The sequence below is a fragment of the Sinocyclocheilus grahami genome, unplaced genomic scaffold, assembly GCF_001515645.1.
Source record: "Sinocyclocheilus grahami isolate Dianchi unplaced genomic scaffold, SAMN03320097.WGS_v1.1 scaffold546.1, whole genome shotgun sequence".
In the NCBI taxonomy this organism is placed as follows: domain Eukaryota; kingdom Metazoa; phylum Chordata; class Actinopteri; order Cypriniformes; family Cyprinidae; genus Sinocyclocheilus; species Sinocyclocheilus grahami.
Genome location: NW_015505725.1, coordinates 630,210 through 650,442, shown reverse-complemented (window position 1 = coordinate 650,442; position 20,233 = coordinate 630,210). Strand labels below are relative to the sequence as shown.

At 35.3% G+C, this 20,233-nt stretch overlaps 1 protein-coding gene across 1 annotated transcript in view; it reads right to left on the bottom strand.

Annotated features, from left to right (window-relative positions):
* Positions 1 to 2,887: 2,887 nt before the first annotated feature.
* The window catches only part of LOC107555819 (scm-like with four MBT domains protein 2), a 32,945-nt gene continuing 15,599 nt past the window's right edge, over positions 2,888 to 20,233 (bottom strand). The window contains exons 4-14 of the mRNA XM_016238718.1: positions 14,299 to 14,425; positions 14,031 to 14,144; positions 13,323 to 13,365; positions 12,940 to 13,004; positions 12,647 to 12,786; positions 12,141 to 12,250; positions 9,678 to 9,853; positions 9,334 to 9,485; positions 5,651 to 5,911; positions 5,399 to 5,527; positions 2,888 to 3,622 (exon numbers count right to left, since the gene is read on the bottom strand). Of these exons, the coding sequence (XP_016094204.1) occupies positions 3,482 to 3,622; positions 5,399 to 5,527; positions 5,651 to 5,911; positions 9,334 to 9,485; positions 9,678 to 9,853; positions 12,141 to 12,250; positions 12,647 to 12,786; positions 12,940 to 13,004; positions 13,323 to 13,365; positions 14,031 to 14,144; positions 14,299 to 14,425 (1,458 nt within the window). The 3' untranslated portion in view covers positions 2,888 to 3,481. The remainder of the gene's footprint in view (positions 3,623 to 5,398; positions 5,528 to 5,650; positions 5,912 to 9,333; positions 9,486 to 9,677; positions 9,854 to 12,140; positions 12,251 to 12,646; positions 12,787 to 12,939; positions 13,005 to 13,322; positions 13,366 to 14,030; positions 14,145 to 14,298; positions 14,426 to 20,233) is intronic.

Below are 20,233 nucleotides of genomic sequence, written 5' to 3'. Positions count from 1 at the left end.
TCCCGGACACACTGCCGCTTGGTCCTCAACCAGCTGAGAGGCTCTCACTCGCGATGCCATGTGATGGCACTGGACATATTTGGTGGACGACCCACCGCTTCTCCGCCTCCTGGCGAACGGCGATGGCTCCTCCATCCCACTTTGTCTTCCATCGTTCCAGCACCACCGCCTCTCATCGATCTCTTCAGCACCGCGACCCCCCTCAGCAGCGAGGGCTCTCTGACAGCGTGTCCCTCCTTCCTCCCGGGTTTCGGCACCAATGTAACAAAGTTCGTAGTTCGGGAAGGAGGAGGCGGGAACCGGCGAACGCTCAAAGAAAACTTTAATAAAATAAACAAATACAAAATAGCGCGACAGACTGTCGCGCACAACCAAAACACAAAACAAAATCCAGGCCTGGTCCTCTCTCGTCTTTCACTCTCGTAGCTCCTCCTTTTATCCTTCCGGAGCTCCTCCGTGTGACTCGAGACCGGTGAGTGGTGCAGGTGTCGCTCGTTATCAATTACTCCACCGGCCTCGCTCCGTTCCCACGGCTCTCGGCCCCGCCCCCACTCTTCACACTATCCCTTTAAGAAAAACAACAAATAGATACCAATGAGAAACTGACATATTTTATGAGAATTTTACTGAGTTCATTCTGAGACCTTGAACATTTGATTGCAGACTTTTTGAAGGATTATTGACATTTCTGTTGAAACTCTAGGAGACGCACCTGGGAATTTTTGCTTCCTCAGGAGAAACATCTGATAAGTTGAAGACTTAGCCAACAGTCTTAATTTGTTTCCCATTTAATGACATTATCTATTAGAAACTGAGATATTAAACAGATCTTATTTGTTTGTGAGTGTGTGTGTGTGTTTTTTAGCCATGCTGTCTTTGAAATGTGGCTCACTAAAATTAAAGTGGGCTCCTCAACTATGAGAAACATCTCGATTGTGGTCAGACACATCACTGGTGGAGCCACATGCAGCATACCTTTGAAATAATGTCGCCATGGTAACCATGAGAAGTGGCAGTAGTACAAATAGGTTCACAGTTAGACTCAATAGAAGACACTTAATATAATATATATAGTTCTGTGCCAAACAAGAACCTGCTTTGTAAAATTAGAGAATTGTTCATGAAAAACCCCTCTAGTGGTTATGTAATATCACCATGTTTTAAACTTGACCAACAGCTGAGTGGGTTGTGCTGTAAATAGCCCACATTACGTTGCCTAATGTTTCCTGGAAATCATGTTCGTATTAGTGTGAATAAGTTCACATTTGTTTCAAATTCTCTGGAAAACAGATAAGTATAAACTATGCAAGCTGCTATTTTTAATACACAATTTATGAATGGTGTCTGACACTGTTGATTAACCACAGAATATAAGTAGATTTACAAGAATGCATTTGCAATGAAAGCCTATAGGGCAAAACACTGCACTAAGATGTACACTAAAATACACTTCTGCTTAAGTTCAGCAACAGTTATTAAACATCATACAAGAGACTAATATGATAAAATAATTTTTCATTTGTGCTTTAAATCCCCTTAGAGTGCCTTGCCCTGTAGACTTCTACTGAAAGCACACTCTATGCCATTTTTGTTTGTACTTGCAAATTGAGCAGTGAGTCAAAATAATGGACAGCTGGTGCAGTTTATATTTTCGGGACTTTCAAACATGAACCATTTTTAATTATTGCAATGTTTTAAGCATTGGAAATGGATAAAATGATGATTGAAAATATTTCAACAGCAGTTAATCAAATTTGAATACACTCTACTTGTGATCAAGGTAAGTGTCGTACAACAGAGTGAAGTAAAAAATATATCACTATGAAACTCATTACAACAACAAACATATAGAAAACATATCCAATTTTGCATAGGTCAAACATTACATTTACATACAATATAGATAGGCCATGACAAAAGGCAGCTCCTCAAAAAAAAAAAAAGCACTTGCCCTTGAATTTTAAAGAGAAACAAATTATGCGTGAGACAATGAAAAGGCATGTATTTTTGGGAAAACTAATGTGTGTAGAGTTATGTATGTGTGTATGCATGAACCCCAACATTCATGCACAACTCAGCACACACACACAACATAAGTTTAACACACAATAAGTTTATATCAAATATCAGTCCTGATATTAATAATATTCCCTAATTCATAATGCCTAAGTTGCCAAAAGCAGATTTTTTTTCAGGTGTTAAATTGCCACTAACCTCCTAAACAAACATTATAAAAATAGTTTATCAGAACAAAATAAATATTACAAATATATTAGTTCACTTCCGAAGTTAATACTTCATATGTAATTCGCCATTATAAATATAATTTGGTCTTAAAAGACGAATAATAGTGAACTCAGGGGTTGGAGGTTTTTCACAGTTAAACCGCCTTTCTGTTTAGATGTGTCCTTATGCCCATGGAGATCTTCAATGCTGTCTTCATCCTAACGTTTAAACGTTCTTGTGAAACTGCTGGAACTCCAACCAAACCTAAACCTCCTCTAGACTGTTTGGTTAGTCTTCTTAAAGGACTCACCACTCAAAAAATAAAGATTCTTTATTGGCATCGATGCTTTAACATTCACGGTAGGGTTGGGCGATGTCTACAAAGTTGGCATCGGACGATGTCTACAGTGAAACATCGCGATGGACGATGACACCGGTGGGGGCGGGCGGGGGGAGGGGTGTGGGGGAAGAGTTAGGGGGTGTGGCCGAAGCGTGAATCTTTATAAGGGAAATCACGATTGGCGCGGCGCGACAAAATACTATAGAACCACTGATACCACTCTATAATAGAGATTTATTATATATAGATCAGTCTATAGAACTCATTATAATCAGTGATGCTGTCTACACTGGATGCGGCGCGTCACAACAAATCCCTGACAGTAAACTGCCGCCGCGTTCTATTTATGACGTGCTGACACAAATTTCAAATGATTTTCAATAGTCGCAGTACATCAAATTTCACTTACGACATAAACAGAGTAAGGAGAAGCATTGTTTAATCCACAGAATCTTTCCATTCAAAAGTTCTTTATAGTGGAAAAAGTTTCTTTAGAGTTTTTTAAAACGTTCTTCACACTAAGAAAAAACCCTTTTGGAACCTTTATTTTCAAGAGTGTAAGGTTGTTGAAGCTGGTCTATTTTGATGGCTTTAAAGAGGTTTTTGGTACTTTACCAGCTGGCCATCCAGTTAAATCCTCTAAACACCAGTTTGACTAGGCTGGGAGACCAGGTAGACCAGCTCAAACCAGCTAAGACCAGCAACCTTCACCTTTAAACTGTTTTCTTTAGCAGGAAAGCAGAAATAATGTCATGTTCCATAACTAAATCTCAGATTGAAGGCAAATGATAGGAAAAAAATCCATTCGGTATGAGGCAACCTGAGGCTTCCTGATGGATGGAATGACTCTTTATATCCCCTGAGTACAATACATAGGTCTCTGTTGATTTATGTCCACTGAGGCAGAAAGTTAGCTTAGTTAGCAAACTGGGAGTAGAAGGCTACTTTGACTCGCTCGATCTGATGACAGAGTTTGATGGCAGGACCGAGCTTTAGGTCCATACATTCCTGGACTGTAGGAAGCGTCAGCAGCAACAGGGCCTGTCCATCAATGTCCTTGAGAAGGAAAAAAGGTGTACAGGTTAGCATAAATATTAGATTTGTTTTACTGGTTTTGCTTGTTCTTGTTTGCTTCAGTCTTGCACACCCTGATTGCAAATGTATGATTCTTAGGTTTGTATCTGTGTGCATTTTCATTTTCATTTGAATTTGTTACGTTTTCTAAGCTGCAGTATAGAACATTAGTAAAGTAAAAAGGGTCAATTATGATTTTAAAGTGCTCTATTATGGATTTTTGAAAATTACCTTTCATGCAGTGTGTAACAGAGCTCTAAGTGAATGAAAACATCCTGCAACGTTTTAAATCTGAAAGTGCACCGTGTATAAAGTTATTGTCTCTCAAAAGAAAGCGTCGACTCTGAATCATTGAAACGAGTCGTTTTTAAAACGAATCCCAAGCCGTTTCATGTTGATGTCAACATGAAACATTAGCATATTGTCCGCCCACTTGTTGGTCTTTTCGCATTGGTCTGAATGAAAATGCAAATTCATTCTTTGCCACTAGGTGCCCTTTTGGAGCAGTAAAAATAGCGGTTTCCCCGGTAACGCTGTACACAAAGCAGCACTGCGCTTACAAACGCCGCTTTATCAGGCATTATGAAATGAAAATGAGATCAATTGGATCAATCACCACAGATGTCATGCAAAGGAGGGGTTTGGAAAAATGAATCGTTAAACAAATCGCTTGGGAGTCGTTGAGCAAATAAGGTAAAAATAAATGCATCGCTTTATCAGGCATTATGAAATGAAAATGAGATCAATTGGATCAATCACCACAGATATCATGCAAAGGAGGGGTTTGGAAAAATGAATCGTTAAACGAATCGCTTGGGAGTCGTTGAGCAAATAAGGTAAAAATAAATGCATATTATAAGACAATGAAAGTGTTTTTTGACCTTGCATGCATGATGTATGTCAGCCTGTTGTCGTCCCAAAACCAAAATATGAACTTTTCATTACCCATAACAGGGGCACTTTAATAAAAAGCAATGCATTCTAGATGCGCTCTGTCACAGATGTCATACTGACTGTACACTGATTAGCCTTTTAATATAGCATGCAATATAAAAATAATGATAATATTTTATAAATGAAAATTATGAAAAATGTAAATTATGAAAATAAAATATATACAGAAATATATTTTATTTAGTTTAATATATAACAAAATAAGAATACTAAAAACATATAATAAACTTTGACAATTTACTCACTGATTTTAATATTTCCTGCAACAATAATAATTATAATAAAAATGTAAAAATAATAAATAACATAAAAACAATCATCAATCTTTGACCATTTTAAATTACAATAAAATAAAATAATATGTATTTTTAGTTTAATTAATTGAAGTCTGCATTATTAAAAAAAATCAATCAGTCACAATCAGCCTTTGAGTATCTGAATTTTAGAAAATAATAAAATAAAAAATAATAATCTTTGACAAAACACTGATTGGCCTTTTAATATATATCCTTCAATATTTTAACATCAATTGTGAAAATAATAAAATTACATAAAAATCACAATCTTTGACAATTTAAAATACAAAAATAAAATAAAAGACTGAACAAATGTTATTTAGCATATTTACAGAAGTCTGCAATATTAAATCTTTCAATCATTTTCAACCGTTAAAATAAAATCTAAAATAATCAATATTTTCTAATCTTTCTTACTGCACTAAGAAATCTGATCATTTTCTTGATAACTTGATTTGAAGTAGGCCTCAAAGAAGGGCCAAATGATAGGTTAGTTAGTGTCCTGTACCTGCTCTTGGAATATCTTTGCTAGAGAGGCACAATCTGTGGATGTGATGAAGTCAACCACATCAGAGACGCTCCATTCCAGAGGATTCCTCTCTAACACCAGACGATCTTGCTCTTCAAAACTCTCAGTCTACATATGCACACAAGCACAGTTCACTTTATCTAATACAATTCAACTCTAGGCATACATTAAAAATTACAGATAATACATTTGGGAAATAATTTATACAAAAGGTCTATGTGGATATTTGACCTTTGTGTGTGTGTTTTTGGCCGTCTGGTTCTGGCTGTAAGAAACAGAGCGTGTGGTTCTTCTGGGAGAGGATCTGTCTGAGGTCTCTGGCTCTGGATGGGTTGCCCTGCGCTGAAGAGCAGCACGGCGTGGTGGTCTTCCTCTCCTCGGGACGTCCTTGAAGGAGTGGGCAGAGGTCTCCTCACGTGGTGAGCTGGAACTTACCTCACTGCCCCACTCCTCAAAATCTTCTTCCTCATCATCATAGTAATAATCACTATCCTATAAAGACACAGGGACAGGGTTACACTGGATCTTAAGGTGCCAGTCACATTTACCATTGCTCGGCTAAATCGTTTGCATAGAAAAAGGCCTATCGGGCAAGTATAAGCAAATATATCTGTGCAGCTTTTAGAGGGAAAATGTTGGAGTGGAAAAAGAAGCATGGATGAATGGTTGAGTAATAGAATGTGATGTGCTTGGTGCAGTTGCACTTATTATAAGTGCAGTATGCCTCGAAAGGAAATTCAAGTTCACACTCGTACGTTGGCAGGCCGTTTTTTTGTTGTGCGCTCTGAGACTGAGTGGATCACTGACAAGTAGCTCTACACTTTTGACTTAAAGGCCCTTTCACACTGGACGCTGGCCATTGGTGGAATCACTTTCGGTCGTAGTGGAAGCGGTTTGTGCAGTTGAAGCCTTGTTTTTACTTCCGCCTGCCTCTTAACGGACGCTGCTTTTTTGACACTTTCTTCACACTTTTTACACTTGCTCACCTTTGTATAATTCTGTGAAACGACAGGGGGGCGACGCGGAGAAATAGTTCTCCAAACCATCAGAAAGCAGCGGTGAGAGGAAGTAGTTTGCAGAGTCGTTTGTCAAACAATCCTTTTGTGAGAAGTTTATGAATAAATGTATTTCTTCACATAAACTGATAATGTTGTGGGTCGTTTTGGAGGATACATGTGAAAATGTGAAAGTACACTACTTAAATCCACACAAATGAATCTAAGATTTGTGTAAAACTCAGTAAACCTGAGATTATGACTTGTGACATTAGAACAAAACATACTGTATGACTTATGATAACATCTGTATAACACTAAATTGAACAATACTGATTATTGATTACAATACTGACACAAACACTGATGAATGGCACAGTACACCACAAAACATCTTCAGCTTTTATTGTTCATCCAAAAAAAAAAAGTTATAGTTTTAAATGATATTTAAATGAATTCTAATTTAAAAATTTATATTTTAGATAAACTTTCTAATTTGAATAAACTTTATATACAACAAAACAAACTTTACATTAAATAAATATAAAACGGGTTTTTTTTAGGTCTTTTTAGTTTTGTAGTTTTGTATTTCCTACAGGGCAGGGGAAGTGAAGAGGTAGGTAAAAATGTTTCTAAGCAGTTTTTTTTGCATTCAGAATTCATAGGGCCCTATTTTGACGATCTAAGCGCATTGCGTTTAGGGCATGTCCGAATCCACTTTTGCTAGTTTAAGGACGGGAAAAATGGTCGGCGGCGGCACACCCGGCGCATTGTCTAAACGGGTTGTCCCTATTCTCTTAATGAGTAATGGGTGTGTTTTGGGCGTAACGTGCAATAAACCAATCAGAGTCTCATCTCCCATCCCCTTTAAAAGCCAGTTGCGCTCCCGCCATGGCGGATTCGCTTAAAATTCACAAGCGAAAAAACTGAACGCTTCTCTAGTGAGAGAACGGATCTGCTTGTGCGCATAATTCTGATACATGCAAAGACTATCCATTATGACATGTAGGCATTTTTATATGTATGTACACAATATTAATCTTTTCCATTTTAATCCTTTAATTTTTCATTTTTAAAAATGTTTGTGTGCTGCTGCGCGTCCCTGTGTGTGTAATAAGCAAAGTGTACGCGCACTATAGGTGCATATTACTAACGCGCTCTTTAAATAACAAAAAAATAAAAATAAAAATATTACACCAGACTTTAGACCAGGTTTTTGTTGGTCTAAATAGCAACGTGCCAACAATGCGCCTGAACACACCTCGTTTTCAGACCAGCATGCCCATGGCCGCACAAATGGGTGCAAATGCATTTGCTATTTAAACAACATGGCGCAGGACGTGAAAATGACAACTGCGTCAGGCTAAAACTAGCAAAAAATACTTGCATCGCGCATGATAGAGCCCATAGTTTTTATGTGACATCACACACTTACATGTGAGAGAAAAATGTACTGCGCCATGGTACAACAGTAATACCCATTCTCTCAAGAAAAAAACTTGTAGTCTTGAGCGCAAATGGAGAAAAACTAACTTGGAAGTTTTTAGAATTGCGTGGAAAAACAGGAACGCAATGCGCAAAGTTTAATAATACATTTATTATTATTAATTTAATAAAGCACGCATCATCAATAAGGTGTAAACTGAATTTGATCTTTTAATATCACTGTTTTTAAGTGATTTCACATTAAACGTTTTAGAATGTACCACTGTTTTTAGTGATTGAAATATTGCGGCGGGTGCTTTACATGGATTGCAAATGGCCAAAACTTGCATTTTGTTCACATATCTTTGTTTTTATTCTTTTGAGAGGTGATCTAAATGTTTTTGGATTGGAACAGATAGAAAATTGACAGGCTTGTGCAGCAGTTCTATGGATGTTTTGCCCTCCAGGACTTCAAGCCAGTCACATGACTGAAAACTATGAATAGGTCCAGACAGATTTCAGCCTATAGAGATACCTACATTGGATGGCCAATTTCACATGTATTTTCAAAATACTGTATTTGTATTTAAATTAGGACTGCACGATTAATCGAATGTGATTGTTATGCACATTTTGATAGTAATGACGGTTCTGTAATCAGCAGGAAATCATCATCACGTGCTTTCAGATGGAGCAGCATTTACTACACAGAGCCATAGTTCACTGACGAGCTACTCAAAAAAATTAAAGACGATTTTATTGCTCGATTCTTAAATCGAAGAAATCGTTCGCGATAAGGACAGCTGTTTGCATAGCTTCTCAATGAACTACAGCTCTGTGAAGTAAATGCTGCTCCATCTGAAAGCATGTGAAAATACCACATTTAATAACATATTTTTACTCCAAACTCACTTCATAACGTCAGTCGAGTGTTTGAAATAAATCCTTCTGTGAGATGATGTGGCTTCTTACACAGAATAAGGCACAACATATTTCATAGTAGTTAAGCAGTGATAAAGGAATTACATTATAAATATACTTTATTTTAATGAAAATTATAATAATAAGAACTCCGATAAACCGTATATTGCCGTAGTCGTGTGTTTATTAGTCACATTAAATCAATGAATGCAGTTGAATCTTCTGTTTATTCAGCTGCAGCGATGCAGGAGTTTCAGCGCGAGAGCGCCCTCTGGCCTTTGGATGGAGATTTACTGCTGATCACAGAACCGTGCTTTACTGAAAGATACGCATGACAATCGCAGCTTCTGTCGAATCGCGATCTCGATTCCATTTCGATTTATCGTGCAGCCCTAATTTAAATAAATTTTTCCACACAGTATTTTGTATTTTTATTTTCATGCATTAATGGCCATCTCTGTATATGCGTTTGCATTTGCTTACTTGCTAAGAGTATGTTTCAGTAGTTACAAGTGAGTTGCAAGTGAATGTTTCTGAGTGTGTTTTTGTCTGGGTTCATGTGGTTTGGCAAACCTGAGCTGACTCTGTGGTTTGGTATCCTACAATGGAAGTGCGCCGTTTCTTCTGGACAAAGATGGCTTTGCGTTTCTTCCGCCGTCGTGCTGGTTTGGTCATGTCACCATCCCCTAAACTTGGCCGACCAACTTTCCTCTTCTTGTAATATGCTACATCAGGCATAAAGGTACACACACACACACACGTATGATTATTGACAGTTAGCAAGCTACATTTGAGTCTCAGTGTATCTGTGTGTGTTTCTGGAGAAAATGATACCTTGCTCATGTGAAACATGTCATTTTAATTCCAAGTTAGAGCAAACATCACTTTTCATCACCATAATGGAATAAAACACTCACTGTATTTGGTCTTGGTCTGACTGAAGCAGTTTTCAGGGCACTTGTCGGACACGATTGTTGGACCGAAAAGATTCAGACAACACTGAAGTCTCTCGCATACTCGACGACAAAACTCAGACACTTGATCTGCTGTTCGGACGATCCTCATGTTGGACCGATAGCTTTTCCCTTTATATCTATAAACAAACAAACGTGCTTCCACCATCAAGAACATTATGAAAATGAAACATTTTAGATATTCAGCTCACATACACATGACTATCCAAATCAGCTGTCTTAAAATCTCATTATGCAAATGAAAGAAAGCTCTCTGTTCATTATGAATGCACTTTAATTTTGTATGTTTGCTAAATTATCAGTAATATTTTTGCTTTTAGATTTATACACACACAGACTCCAATAGTATTGGAAAGTCTTTTTAATGAACAGGTTAAAAGAAATTATTAGCTTAAGTCATCAGACAATAGTATGGAAGCTTGTTAACGCCACAGAATTAAAAAAAAGCAATTGTCTCACAATTCTGGCTTTTTTTCTCGCAAATGCATGTGTACATCTCGCAATTCTGACTTTTTTTCCTATCTCACAATTGAAAGTTATAAACTCATAATTGCGAGTTAACACCTTGCAATTGTGACTTTTTTCCTCTGAATTGCGAGTTTGTATTTTGCAATTTCGACTTATGAACTAATAATTGAGCGTTTATATCTCACAATTTCTGAGAAAAGTTGCAATAAAACTCAGAATTGTGAGATAAAATGTGACTCTGCCTGTGAAAACCCAGCTAAAGTCTTGTTTTTTTGTGTGATTAACTGTTTTATAAAAAAATCATCCTTCATAATGTAAAGAACATTCTGTGAAAATGTAACCTTGATATCTTTAATACTGACTCAGTAAGGCCATGTCAAAGATTGAAATCATAGTGAAATTAATGGTTCAAATCAAATTTTGATGCTTGTTATTATCTCATAATTAATTTTTTGAGACTTTAGCCTGGATTTCACAGACAGGGTCACAAATGTCAGAATTCTGAGTTTATATCTCGCAAATTCAGAATACATTTTTCTCAGAATTGGGAGACATAAACAACGCAATTTCAAGATATAAACTCACATTTGTGAGATATAAACTCACAATTGCAAGAAAAAAGTCAGAATAAATAAAATAAAAAGTTGCAATAACATTTTTACTATGGCAGAAACAGGATTCCATACAAAAGAAGTAACATTTTTTTAAGTAAAATTTTTATTATTTCTCTCTTTTCAGCTATTATATAGACCTGTAATATACCACTATAGAACTGTAATTAATTGTAAATTATAGTTAAGAACAATGTGGATTAAAAATACTTAATAGAATTGATTTATTATTTATAAAAGTAAATAAAAATAATAATAATAATAATTATTATTATTACATTGGTCCAACCACACAATTTTACCCCTAAACAAAGTCATCTATTAGAGTTGAGTGACTTCAAATAAATCAACAAAAAATAATTTAATTGGCAGAATGACTATTAGCTACTAACACACAATATGTATATATATATATATATATATATGTATGTATATATGTGACCCTAGACCACAAAACCAGTCTTAAGTCGCTGGGGTATCTTTGTAGCAATAGCCAAAGTACATTGTATGGGTCAAAATTATAGATTTTTTTTAATTCCAAAAATCATTAAATATAATTTTTGGATATTAAATAAAGATCATGATCCATGAAAATATATTGTAAATTTCCTACCGTAAATATTTAAAAACTTAAAAACTTTAAAAACAGTTTTGATTAGTAATATGCATTGCTAAGGACTTCATCTGGACAAATCATTAAATATAATTTTTGGATATTAAATAAAGATCATGATCCATGAAAATATATTGTAAATTTCCTACCGTAAATATTTAAAAACTTCAGTTTTGATTAGTAATATGCATTGCTAAGGACTTCATCTGGACAACTTTAAAGGCGATTTTCTCAATATTTAGATTTTTTTGCACCCTCAGATTCCAGATTTTCAAATAGTTGTATCTCGGCCAAATATTGTCATATCCTAACAATACAATGGAAAGCTTATTTATTTAGCTTTCAGATGATGTATAAATCTCAATTTCGAAAAATTGACACTTAAGACTGATTATGTGGTCCAGGGTCACATATGTATATAAACACTATTAAAAATGTTATAGATATTTCCACATACAAGTACAATTACATCAATCTGATAATTTGTCTTATGCTATGTCATAGGAAGTAAGCTAAGTCAGACAAATCCTCCATTTGACATCGCTGTTTAACAAAACCAATTATAATGTTTTTAATTCTACAAATACAAAACCTATTCTTTTATGGGTAGGTTTAGTCTGTGTACATTTTAATTAGCTTTGTATGAAAAGAATCAATGTCTCTGGTATATTCTCATTTAGATAACTAAGTAAACATGAATGTGTGTGTTCATACTTGGCTTTCAGGGTTTCCTCCTGACAGTTCCACTGTGGGTCTTCCACCATCTGTAGTTCTCTGAGCACACGGCCTGGTTTATAAGCTGAGTTTATTAACATTGTCAGAATCTGTGAGAAAATAACATCACTATGAATACATCATGATATGCATTCAATGAATAAATATATACAAACAAATTCAAACACACCAACACACAAACACGTGTGCATATGCACTACAGCTAGTGGGCAGTTGATATGAAATCAACTAAACTCATATAACTGCTCATAAACAGCATAACTTTTATTACCTCATTTTAATGTAGAATTGTAATTAAATTATCACACCCTATTTAAAATGTCTAGAAACTAGTAAAGACAAATAGTTGATTAAAAATGGGGGGAAAAACTTTCAGATTCAGCATCTACACTTTTATTTATGCTGTGCATTCATGTAAATGTAAAAAAGCTAAAATTCTTTATTATTTGCAACAAGTCAACTACCAATATAAGAGAGGATTGTACCTCTTTGAGGACTACAGCACACTTGCCGGGCCCCACGGCCTTTGGTAACTCAGCGATTCGGCCTTTGTTGAGATACGGACCAGAGAAACAGCGATGATTGATGAAGAGCTGAGAACAACTGTACTTTCCATTCACCAATCCTAGACAACACATACATGCAGTAGATTAGCAATAATTAGCATAAAATCCAGTTCTGAAGCCAATGGTTGACATGAATTAAAATGAATTGGCTGTACTGTAAATGCAAAGCTCTGATGGAATTATTGGTAGACTATGTAGTAAATATGTAAAACCTGTATCCATGGCGATGGATGAACACAGGTTAAGAGGGGCATCCGGAGGCTGTGAGGGGACCAACCTAAAATCAATCAATCAATCAATCAATCAACCAACCAACCAACCAACCAACCAATCAATCAATCAATCAATCAATCAATCAATCAACCAACCAATCAATCAGCCAGCCAACCAACCAACCAACCAATCAATCAATCAATCAATCAATTCAAATCAAGCTATTACCATCCTATTCAAAACTACAGAAAAATACAGCATCAATATATATTTTGGACAACAGAAACAGAAGAAAACCAGAAGTAGATGAGTCACATGCATGACACATTTAGACACAAACAAAGACTCATGGTTAAAAATGTCCACGAGTACATCTACTCACTGTTTCTCAGGCTGAACAACAGCAATCTTCTTCTGAGGCAGGCCTGAAACATACCATACAAAAACATGACTCACCGGGGAAAATAGGGAAATTTCTAGGATTTTTCTCTGTTCTCTGAAAATGCCATAAAATGATAAAAACAAATCTTGTTTGGTTTGCTTTCAAAGAGCAGAGTAAGGTATGCACTGTATATGTATAAGTGAGAGGTGACATACAACAGGTCTTATTAAAGTTGTCTTGGTTTATAGTATATTGTCATCCTGTTGCACTGATCTCATTGGTGAAATGTCCTTTTTCACATAGCCGTATATTTTCAAGTCAAATATTTTAACATGAAATATCAGTGTCCTTCAAAACGTTTCACCATGGAATTTCCATGAATTTTCCAGTCTTACTACACAAGAATTTTTATAAAAATTTCATTTACAAATAGCAATGCATAAATAATTAAACATTTTACAGCAGGAATAAAGTCTGCACAAACAGTGTGTATGAAGGAATTGTCAGGATTTATTTTTTCACGCTTGTTTTGTCTTTTATTTTTCCGTATTTCCGAATTACACATTGCATTGTGCTTTGTTTTAGGGTTGTGTGGCTAAAAAAAGCCAAATTTGTTGCAGCATTTAAATATGTTCCTTTTCATAAAGTAAATGTCAGGCTGAACGCATATGCTGTGGTCACAGACATAAAAGAATCCATAAGACTCACAGACTGTCTTTAGTAAATGTGTTAGTGGACAGCCGTTAGCTTCACACCAGCCCACAGGGAAGATATTCATACTCTCAACATCCACTATACAATCCGGTAATGGCTTGGTCAGACCTCAAGACAAAGACAGACAGCAGAGGTGAAAACTGTCAACAACATATGTCAGTATGTCATATCTTTTGGTATTAACTGCAAGATCATGGCCTTGAGAGATTTCTATTAAATAATAAGCAAAGAAGGTTAACGTACATGCTGTGTTCATTCTTACCTTCCAGTCTGAGCCAGAGAAGTCGACCTTTGACCTGAGTGATACGAGCGACGCAGAGTTCGGAAGGTTGGAGTGGATTCACGGCTTCAAGCCACATATCCTTACAGAAGCCCCTGTTCTGAGACGCCTGATCACAAACAATGCAGAAAAATAGGTCAGTGGAGAAGCGCCATGTGTCCAATTACATGAAACAATGCATATCACAATAAATGCAAACAAACAGGATAATGAGGCAGACACATAGTCAAGGAAAATTGCCTGCAGTCATAGCTTTTATCTCAAATCCCAAAATAATTAGTGGAATTTGATGGGCTTTAAAATTCCAGTGCTGGATGCTGATTGGTCAGTGCTCCAGCTGTGAGTGTCTAATAACATTTATGATGCAAAACATTATTTAACATCATTAATTAACCTTAGTTTACATGTCAGAGACTATATAGGGGGTCTGCAGAAAATCAGAGACAAAATATGTTGATTTTATAAAATAAGATATATATCTTTAATGTAACATTTTTGAATGTAAAATATATTTTTCAGGACAGTACTAAATGAAAAATAACATGCATTTTGTATGATCCCTTTATTTGGCTAATATATATATAATATATATAAAATTTGTAATTATAATGATCATAAATATTGTCACAAAGCAGCATTATGTATATGTGTGTATATATATATATATATATATATATATATATATATACTGTGTCTGTCTGTCTGTCTGTCTCTCACTCGCTGTCTGTCTATAACGTTTTATTATTCTATCTATTATTCTGTATATCGCTCTCTCTGTCATTCTGTTGTTCCATCCATCCATCATTCTGTACTTCCATCCATCCATCCATCATTCTGTACTTCTATCTATCCATCCATCCTTCCATCATGCTGTACTTCTATCTATTCATCCATCCTTCCATCATTCTGTACTTCTATTTATCCATCCATCATTCTGTACTTATATCTATCCTTCCATTATTCTATGTAATCAAAATAGTTTTGCTACTGAAAAGCATTAAAGCAACATGATTTTTTAAAAAAGTGATTGTAACACCTTGCTTCTGAGAAATGTAGTTAAAGTAATTGCTTTGCTATTTTTGGCATCGCTACCTCTCAACAGTTCTAAGAGCCACAGCAGATGCAGGTAATCACACTCAGTCGATCACTCACTCTTCTCAAAATAACTGCTTAGAAACAGTCATCAATACAAATTCTAAAGCAAAGGTTTTTTTTGAGCTAGTAACAGCCTGAGATAAACATCTGTTAAACATATAATATGTTGAATAACTGGTCTCTGACTGCCCATTGAATAAAAATGAATGCACACCTCAGATGTAAACACATCATTTTATTACCACTGTGGGTGTGCATTAATTTAAAAAAATGTAACTGTTGTCATCAGTTATCCCTTTTATATTACATAAGCCTATCTGACAGAAAGGCAAGATCACGAGAGAACATGTCTGAACAAGTTATTTTGAATTTATTTGCAAGGTTTCCTTTAGGGAAATGTGAATTCAGATCCATGATAATTAGAGTGTGGAAGTCAGACAGGCTGCACAAAGAACTTGGCAATTGTGCAATGGAACAATTTGCATACGGGAGGGGAAGCCTCAAGAAAAATGTAAAAGCATGTCTATGAACTGCACTGCTTTAACTCAAAACTTTGAATGGAAAAAAAGTAGAGAACATGGTTAATCTATCATTTAATTCACACTGTTAATTTAATCAACACTGGCTATATTTTAGAGTCTAGTTTAGTCACTTTAGACCGATCAAATACAGGTTCATACTCTCACCTGTGGGTGGTTTGATTGATAGATTATTCTCTTTGAACTGACAGGACGAGTGTGTGTTTGTTTGTATGTGTGCGTGCGTGTGTGTGTGTGATTGTGGTTTTTACAGTAATAACCAATATTAATGTTACAACTAATATAACTCTTTCATTTCTGGCTTTATCTTCTCTTTTGTAGCCCACTTGTATGTGGTTCAATATCCCATTTTTGGTGTTTGCATCAAATAAAATGTACAAAAGTGATTTTATATGCACAGAAAGCATATTAAATGAAAGGAAAGCGTCTACTTTAATGATTCACATAACTTTTTTGAAAATAAAATGTCAAAATATGGGTGAAATAATGTCCCATCATTCAGCGTAACAGATATATTTATTTAAAAATGAAACAACATACTAACAGATATCTTTATGTAAACAGATATATTTACATAACATATACATTTATATAAAAATTAAACAACGGACAACAAAAGACAGAAGAATAAGTGATCATACAAAATTTTATTATATTTTTTAAAAATTAAAAACTTCTTGCTGACAAATGGGTAAAACCTAGTGGTTTAAAGGATAGTGGCAAAGCTTGGCAAGGATTTAAAATCACAATTAATTAATATTTTTGGGGCTGTGATCCTTAAATATAGTCTTTTAATGTCATCCAATTGTTCCTGATATGCCTAGGATTTTTTTTTTTTGGAATACAAACCACACTGTTACACTGAATTACAATTTTTTTTCTGTAAGTCATGGTAAAAATGTATTCTTTTTTGCTCAGAAAAATGTATTATTTTTTGCTCAGTTACAATAAATAAATAAATATAATGAAAAAGCTCAACTTTTATTGATTAAAAACCCTTTTTCGTCACTGGCCCACATACATATGCTTATTTCAAACATCAGTGCACTCTAACATCCACAGATTTACGAATTTGCCATTTAATAGACTTCCTCTCTCAAACATCTTCCTACTTCCTGCCCCATGGTGTCAGCCACATAAAATATTCATATATGCATTACGAATGTATATAACAAGAAGTCAGTTCCTGCATTGTAACATCTAAACAGGCCCAGACATCCTGCTTTTTGCATAATTGTACACAGTACCTCCACAGAGTAAAGTGCTACTCAGTTATGTGTTACAGAAGAACAACAACAAATTAATCATGAGGAGTTGTGCACCGTTTGCTCAAAACTGTACGTTTACATCAGCAGAATTCACATTGTTGAAGTTCCTATAAGCGGCCAGCGTGGTTGTTGACTATTAGCTTTACTCTGAGAGCCAAATACTGTCCCTGCTATGTCACGACTACTTCGCTCAATAACACATGATACCACTCACGAGTGTGTGATCTCTGCTCTGATGGAGGATTTGAGTAAACAAAGACACAGAGTGAGAGAGAGAGAGAGAGAGAGAGAGAGAGAGAGAGGCACAAATTGTACACAGTACCTCCACAGAGTAAAGTGCTACTCAGTTATGTGTTACAGAAGAACAACAACAAATTAATCATGAGGAGTTGTGCACCGTTTGCTCAAAACTGTACGTTTACATCAGCAGAATTCACATTGTTGAAGTTCCTATAAGCGGCCAGCGTGGTTGTTGACTATTAGCTTTACTCTGAGAGCCAAATACTGTCCCTGCTATGTCACGACTACTTCGCTCAATAACACATGATACCACTCACGAGTGTGTGATCTCTGCTCTGATGGAGGATTTGAGTAAACAGAGAGAGAGAGAGAGAGGCACAGACAGACAGAAAGAAAGAGAGACAGGGGTAGGCCAACAGTTGGATTTCATTACAGTAAAGGCTCAAAGTAAATTCAATACTAACTTTTTGATATACCAATTTATACAAGAATAAGCAAAAAAGATCTCAGTTAAACACAATGATATTATGATGACAGAATATTTTGGCATACTATGCCGGCTGTCATACCAAAACAAAATTTGTTTTATATTTAATTAAAAAATATATACATTTTATATTTATTATTTAAGGCCTACTGATGAAATGTAATTTTTAAAGAAAAATCATCTTTTTGTTGAAGAGGATTAATTTAAGAAGTTTTATCTTAAAGAGATATTTTACCTGTATATAATAAAAGAATAACAAAAATGTTTAACAGAAGTAAACAACAAAACATAAATCAATATAGTTGACTTGTTTCCAGTAAAGAGAGAGAGAGAGGCACAGACAGACAGAAAGAAAGAGAGACAGGGGGTAGGCCAACAGTTGGATTTCATTACAGTAAAGGCTCAAAGTAAATTCAATACTAACTTTTTGATATACCAATATATACAAGAATAAGCAAAAAAGATCTCAGTTAAACACAATGATATTATGATGACAGAATATTTTGGCATACTATGCCGGCTGTCATACTAAAACAAAATTTGTTTTATATTTAATTAAAAAATATATACATTTTATATTTATTATTTAAGGCCTACTGATGAAATGTAATTTTTAAAGAAAAATCATCTTTTTGTTGAAGAGGATTAATTTAAGAAGTTTTATCTTAAAGAGATATTTTACCTGTATATAATAAAAGAATAACAAAAATGTTTAACAGAAGTAAACAACAAAACATAAATCAATATAGTTGACTTGTTTCCAGTAAATAGCTACAAATCCTTAAAGCTAGCTTTTAAATAACTTTTACCAGAAAAGCAACATTGCATACGATTTTCAGAGAATGTATTGTGATACGATTATTATTATATGTTTATAACATATACAATTATTTCATCTTATTGGTAGAAGAACACATTTTACTTCCGTAATGCTTTTTTTTCAGTTAAAGGGTTAGTTCACCCAAAAATGAAAATTCTGTCATTAATTACTCACCCTCGTGTTGTTCCAAACTCGTAAGACCTTCGTTCATCTTTGGAACACAATTTAAGATATTTTGATGAAATCTGAGGGCTCTCTGACCCTCCCATAGACAGCAAGGTAACTACCACGTTCAAGGTCCAGAAAAGTACCAAGATAATCAACAAAGAAATGGTTCAACTGTAAAGTTACGAAGCTAGGAGAATACTTTTTTGCGCAAAGAAAACAAAAATAACAACTTTATTCCAGATTTTTGTCTCTACTGCGTCACTTGTGGACACGCGTTCACGACAGTATCATGACGCGATCGTTACGCCGGATCTGGGTCAGCGCCGCCACACGCTCGCGTCATGATACTGTCGTGAATGCGTCGTTATTTTTGTTTTCTTTGTGCAAAAAAGTATTCTCGTAGCTTCGTAACTTTACAGTTGAACCACTGATGTCACACGGACTACTTTGTTGATCTTCTTGGTACTGTTCTGGACCTTGACCATGGTAGTTACCTTGCTGTCTATGGGAGGGTCAGAGAGCCCTCAGATTTCATCAAAAATATCTTAAATTGTGTTCCGAAGATGAACGAAGGTCTTACGGGTTTGGAACAACACGAGGGTGAGAATTTAATGACAGAATTTTCATTTTTGGGTGAACTAACTCTTTAAACAGGATATTTAGCGGGTTTTGTAAAGTCTTTTCAGAGTCTGAGCAAGTTAGTTTTGGTTACTACATTATAATTAAAGGGACTAAGATTTATGGTTCAACTGGAGCAGACAAACAGTGAGTAAACTTGACTTTTTGCAGTGTGTTTAAAAATGTCTTCTGCTCTGTTATTGTGTCTGTCTGTCTTTACGCTTGATGTTTTACAGACAGGAATAGAGCAACTATTTTTACAGATACACTTTAAATTTGTCGTCATCAGAGACTAGTTTTCTGCACTAGGGAGTTTCCATGCAAATATTCATTTTGCAAAAGTGATTTGCATATCTTCCAACAACTCTTCTGTAAACAGCGGAGCTAGATTTAAAGAGTTTCCCTCGCTCGTGTAATCAAATCAATTATTCGAAAGAGGAAGGGGAACAAAACACTGTGTGTTAAAGGGAGAGCAGGGAGACTCGCTGGTACAGTAGAAACAACCTGTCCTGTGTCTCTGAAGAGGATAATATGATTTCCTGTTTGCCTGCCAACCGCTAGTACATCCAGGATATTATTTTTAACAGCAAAAATGTTATTGCTTAAATAGGTTAACTCAAGGATATTTGACTGGTTTGTGTTTTTTAGGATAATTCCAATGGAAAATAACAACTTATTAACA